Source organism: Gavialis gangeticus, unplaced genomic scaffold, assembly GCF_001723915.1.
Source record: "Gavialis gangeticus isolate Ggan-Ray unplaced genomic scaffold, GavGan_comp1, whole genome shotgun sequence".
Classification (NCBI taxonomy): Eukaryota; Metazoa; Chordata; order Crocodylia; family Gavialidae; genus Gavialis; species Gavialis gangeticus.
Genome location: NW_017729032.1, coordinates 206113211 through 206119338, shown reverse-complemented (window position 1 = coordinate 206119338; position 6128 = coordinate 206113211). Strand labels below are relative to the sequence as shown.

Sequence of the window (6128 nt, the reverse complement as noted above, 5' to 3'; positions counted from 1 at the left end):
GCCACCTTTTTAGCAAGGAGACATTCCCGGATGCTTTTGGTGAGCCATGGGGGCTTATGCGCCCTTCTGCTCCCTTTGATCCTCGTTGGGATTACCTTCCTTTGGGCTTGGAGGATCATCTCCTTGAGGAGCAACCACTCTCCTTGGACACCTGTCTCCCCTCCCCTCTGGGACCTCAGTGCTTCCCCAGCTATCCTCCTTAGCTTGTTGAAATTTGCCCTCCTAAAATCCAGGGCCACTGCCTTACTGCATGCCTTTGTAGCATTGCCCAGCCCTTATACAGATTGGACTGGCATACTTAAGTTCCTCTGTTTTGAAATACATATCTTGATTTTTGTGCTGCTTGTGTTGTGGAACGTAGAGGAGCACAGAAACCCTGGCACTCCTAGCTTTCTTCTGCTTTGGTGTGACCTGTACTGCAACATTTCCAAAACTACACTTAATCTGTAGGTAGACACCAAATTGTTCTTAAGGTTCTTGGAGGTCTCCTTCCATGGTTCATTTTTTCTTTTAAACGGATGTGTTTTGAGTATTTAGGATCTAAAATAAATTTTGGGAGGGTGGGGTTGTTTACAAACAATACGAGTAGTCTTTCCCCTCCTCCTGACCTCTGTGGTAAAAGTGTCATATTGAAAAGTCAGCTGATATGAGGACACACTTGTATGTGATCATCCCTCATGAAATGGCCTGGTTTGGTAAATGGATGTTGATGCACTTTTTTAGTTTTGCTTTCTTGTCTGTGCCTCTCTTCTTGGTGTATTATAAAATTAAGCAGCCACAGCCTACCGCATGCTATTTCACTTGGCTCTGTTCTTTGAAATGCTGTAGTTGTAGTAGAGAATGTGATATTTCTTGCTTATGTTGGCTGTAGTTCCATTCAGCTCTAGAGTCAAACAGTCAAACGTTGTTTGAGTCTCTTTGCACAAATTGACCTCAGTGGGTGACAAGAATCTGCTGTAACTGGAATCTCTAAAGTGTTCATTTTGAACAAGAAGTATGTTCCCCCAAAAGGATTATTACTTAGAGGGAATGCCTTGATCTTGTTGTTTCTTAGAAACAAAGGCAAAAACAACAGCTAGTTAAATAACCATTTTTGATACTCCTGTGCAGCTTATCAATCCTTGTTTTAAAGGTAAGATATAATTTAGTTGATGGTTCTCAGTACTACACTTTTCCAAGAACTCATCCTGGGCTTTTTGTTGCCATGGCTGTGGCTTCAGCGTTTAATCTTTTGAGTGCAAAATGAGCCTCAATATCTTCATTTTATAGGAACTTTTCAACCTTGGTGGTTTGCTTGTGCTTGGTCTTCCACAGGCTCCACATGGAGCACTTCTGCAATTCTGATTAGATTATTTGGGTCTCCATACGATTATTTTCACAGAAAGGAAGAGCCAGTGAGCAGCCACAAATATACAGGTGGGAATTAGTTCTGAGAAGATCTTTGGGGCTAGGTCTTCCCTGAATTATGAAGAAAATGACAGCAAGCAGCTGGGTATGTGGCAGAAGAAGCTCATGGTGCTGGGTTTTTGTTTTTTGCTGCATTTATTTCTTGAATAATTTTTTTTTTAATTTTCCTTCCAGGATGCTTTACAAGAGATGTATAATCAAGAAGGCATTTTTCCTGGCCAACAGTTTAAACCTCCTAGAAGACCATGGACACTTCTAAACTTTCTCTTCTGGGCTACGGTCCTCCTCTCTCCTCTCTTCACATTTGCTTTTGGAATTTTTGCAAGTGGATCACCCCTTCTTATCCTTGCGTTCTTGGGATTTGTTGGAGCAGGTAATGGATGTTGAGAGGATGCCAAAACACGATAAGACATAATGCAGGTCGTTAGCTAAATATATTCCGAGTGAAATTGTTATCCATGGGATTTACAGAAATGTGTTCTGGGTTGATATTCAGAGCCAGTTCCCAGGTTGATTTGTTTTTCTTTTTTTGTGCATAGCATTGTACACGCAACTTAAATCCAGGCAATTTTGTCTCTTTATTTTTGAAGTACTCTTTATATTTATAATGTACTAATATTCACATAATTGCCCCTTTATGAGGGCAGTTACACATTGTCAGAGCAGTGCCACGGAGTTTGCATTGCTGTTGCTAGTCCTGACTGCATATTTTCTGTGGTTAACTGATTACCTCAACTTTGAGGCTGACAGGACAGTTTCTTCTAACAAATAAGTGTTGATTACATTTTAATTTTTTTAATCTGGTCTGGCCTGTGGTTTTAATGATCTTTAGCACATGTAATTGGTTCACAGTTTCAGTAAGGGGATGCTGCAGGCATGGGGTAAAGCTACATATTGTTAGTAGACACCACTGACTTCTGAATTTGTTGTCTTCAATATCTGAAAGTCCTGCATGCAACCTAATCTGCTCTGTGTGCACATGTGTGTAAATTTTTTCATTGTTAAATCAGCTGTAATACACCTCCTGTTTCTTTTATTATGTTTTAAAGCTTCCTTTGGAGTTCGTAGACTGATAGGAGTAACTGAAATAGAAAAAGGCTCCAGTTATGGCAACCAAGAATTCAAGAAAAAGGAATAACTGACAGCTGCAGCTCAGCACATATAGCCAGACTATGGTATCAAATTAACTTCATTAAAAAAAAAAAACACTTAGAAACTATCTTTTTTTTTCCTTAGTAAGTGGTGACTAATATTAATGAATAAAACTTGAGCCAAGAGTGAAAAAAAAATGGAAGAATCAAGAGAAGAGAAAACATCAACTTTTCTGCCTGTTTAAGGAGCATTGTATTCAAACTTTGACAGAAAATCTGGGCTAAAAAAATGATAACCTTGCTTTGTCTGTGTTTGGGGGTGCATATTGGATGCTACCACATGCTTCTTCAGATGATCTATCTCACTCACTTGGCAACAGGAGCCGTTGAACGTTTCCTCTTGCTATAGCCAATTTAATAGTTGTTATTTTTTTCCAACATCTCTTCTTTTTTAATGGTGAGGATAATCCAGAAAAGACAACCCATTGTAAATTAATTGATGGCTCTTTCTTAGGTGAAAGCCACTGGAAAAGCCATTTCTTTATGACTACAGACAAAATCCCATTTGTATATGTTTTACTGAAGGTGCTTTTTATTTTCAGGCAACATCTTTTAATGTCTGTACCACATGAAAACAGATAATGGAATTTTGATGAGAACTGTACTTTATTGATAAGCACACACTGTAGATCAAATTAACTAGTATTAATACAATTTAAATCTTCCCCCAGCATCACGCTACCTGTTGCACAGAACTCCATAATGCCCAACATACTACTTGTGTTCTTGAGCATGGTTTGCCCTGTTTCACACTTTGCATATATTTATGCCTCAGATCTTGTTTTGGTTTTCTGTTTGTTTGCTTTTTGTTTTCAAGTGAATTGTTACCCTGCGATTTGGACCTGTGCTAAGGAAGCTATTAACTTAGTTGTCCTAAGGTCCTCCTTATTTCTGTTTGTGTTTTATCACCACTGAATTCCTATTTCACTGTTTTTTCTCAGGAGACTGTTGCAGGAGATAACCAGCATAAACTGTGGAGCAACCTTGAAAAGGCCTTTCCTTTCTTTTTGTAACAGCTTGAAAAGGAAGGGTCTGCAGCAATCAGGATACAAATCCCAGCCATTCTGAATTTAATGGCAGTTTCTGCCATTTTTTTTAGCAGGGCCAGGATTTCACCTTATATGTGCTAACTGTATGGTGGTCTGTGTTGTGTTTCTTAGCTGACTTTGTTAGGAAACACTGTGAAGTATTTGTTGGGTGAGCTATGCTGTTAGAACTGAAAACCACTAGAGTGAGTTTTGGGTATCTTCAGGAATTTTTAGTATCTCCAATTATGATCACTTACTGCTGACACCTAAAGATCAGAACTTTGGCTGTTACTTACCTTTGTCCAAATGCACATCCTGGGGTCTTGTAGGCTGCTGCTGTGCGTGCAACCTTGTGGCCATTCATAAATATGTGGAAACCTTTGCGTATATTTTCAAGTCTGAAGGTCAAGTTCTGCCCTTGGCTGAACTCCAGTAAAGTCAGCGGGAATCCCTTCCAGGTATAAATGAGGGCAGAAGATGGTCCTGAAGGTCCGTGAGTGTGACATTTGCTCTCCTCATACCCCAAGCTCTGTTTGAAAGTTTCTCTTACTTTTGTAAAGACTGGGTCTCATTAAAGTGCTGGGTTTTTTTCCTTTGCTCAGTAGCCAAGGGTAAAAGACAGGTGCTATTTTACCCCTTTCACATTTTCTAACAGCTGAACCTCTTCTCCCACAGGGATTTGCTTACAAGGATTTTTTTTTTAGCTTCAAGCTTTACACAAGTGATTTCCTAGCTTAGAAAAGTTGTTTATTTGTTGGGGGGGATCAGTTATCACTCCTGTCATGCACCTGACTGTCCATTTGGGGGTCTCTTAATGAGATGATTTTTGCAGGGTCTTTTATCCAACCAAGTTCAGCACTGCACTGGCAGTGCTGGTGTTAGTATGTTATGCTTCCAAAGCAAATAAGTCTGCCCTGAAGTAATGGTGCACAACTCTTATTAGTGGCAAGGAAAGTGAACATGTGCTTCAAAGAGGCAGAAACCAGCTATGATTTGGGGATGGAGGATGGGGTTTTCTTTTGTATTGGGCACTTTGTGCACTCACTTTTTAAACAAAATTAGAACTCTGAATGCTAATAAACAGAAGTCTCTGGTTTTATTTGATGTTTTCTGACCAGAGGACCAAAACAGGGTGACTTGCTATTATTATTTTAGGTAATTGGGTAACAGCTGTAACTTTTGCTTGTTAGGAAGATTTTACAGATGCTGTACACTTGCTTTCTGAAGATGCTACTGAGCATATTTAAATTGCAGTTGCTTGGTAATGAGCAAAGTAGGGCTTGCAAAGCAGAAAGACCACTGGCTATGTTTTTCAGGTACCCATGAGCAGAACCTAACGTAATTCCCTTTCTTAATTTTTTGAGGGGGAGGTGGGGGCCAAGGCAGGAGATGCAGTCTAAAGGAGGAAAAGTTAAAATTCCCTTCTCTGTATTGGGGGACTTGTCTCCTCTTAGTGCATATAATTCCAAGTTAGATCCAATGGGATTAGTGCATGTACATCAAGGGGAGAATAGGCATGTTTCATGTGTTTCCTTTTTTATTATCATAACATATTGGCCATGCTTTTGTTTTGAAAGTATAATAAAAATATTATTGTTTACAAAATTTTGGGTCTTCTAAGCAGACATAACGGTAACAATTTGGAAAACTGAAATGTACAGCAGTGCACAGAGCAGGACACAAAATCATGCAAAAAACCTAATCTTTCATTGAACTTTCTTCGTTTCTTCAAGTAAGTTTTTTATATATCTATATCTAAATATACAGAATGTGTATAAATTAACATGACTGGAAATAGCTGCAGTAAATGTGTCTAATGAAGAGTAGCAGGTGGCTTGAATTGGAAAAGTGAGCATAGATTTTATATCTTACACTCTTCTGGTTTAATAGAATATAGCTTGTATATTTGACTACCAAGCCCTCTGAGAGCAATAATAAACAAAAATATATCATGAAATTTTTTGTCTTTGATTTGCACCCATGAGGTCCACACTGTAATTACATTTAGGAATCTGGAAGTCTTTCCCCCCTACCCCATTCATTATTTAAAGCTCTAATTGTTGTTTGTACTTTTTGACTAAATTTCAAATTCTCCAGTTATTAACATGAAGGCTCAGTGGAGCTTTTTCTATGCTGACTTTTTTGGAGCTCAGTCATGATTCAAAAGACACATAATTCAACAAAATGTGGACAAATCTCAGATGCTGGGCTATGACAGCCTCCTATCATTGGGCATGCAAGGAGAAGTCATGTCCTCTCACGTTCTCAAGTGCAGTTAAGGGATGGCATGATGCTGACCCTCTTGGCAGCCTTCTCAAGATTCTCTCTTGTTGACCATGGGCCAACTGTGGTCAATAGACTATGCTCTTGCAACTGGCTTTTTGTCCCACTGAGTCAAGTGTTTCTCAGGCACAAAGAGCATAGGCAATGTCTTTGTTCTGCTCTAAACTACTTTGAAGGGCTCTAAACTTAATTGTGGTCAATGAATGGGCTTATATCCCTTTTCTTAGTTGTGTAGCATTCATGGAGAAAGTGAACAGCT

General features: G+C 39.1%; 1 protein-coding gene across 2 annotated transcripts in view; it reads left to right on the top strand.

Moving 5' to 3' along the window:
• Nucleotides 1-5539, top strand: part of AGPAT3 (1-acylglycerol-3-phosphate O-acyltransferase 3) — a 187358-nt gene extending 181819 nt beyond the window's left edge. For both annotated transcript variants that reach the window (XM_019524624.1, XM_019524623.1), the window contains exons 8-9: nt 1582-1780; nt 2457-5539. In XM_019524624.1, coding sequence (XP_019380169.1) covers nt 1582-1780; nt 2457-2545 — 288 coding nt within the window. In that variant the 3' untranslated portion in view covers nt 2546-5539. The remainder of the gene's footprint in view (nt 1-1581; nt 1781-2456) is intronic.
• Nucleotides 5540-6128: the final 589 nt, after the last annotated feature.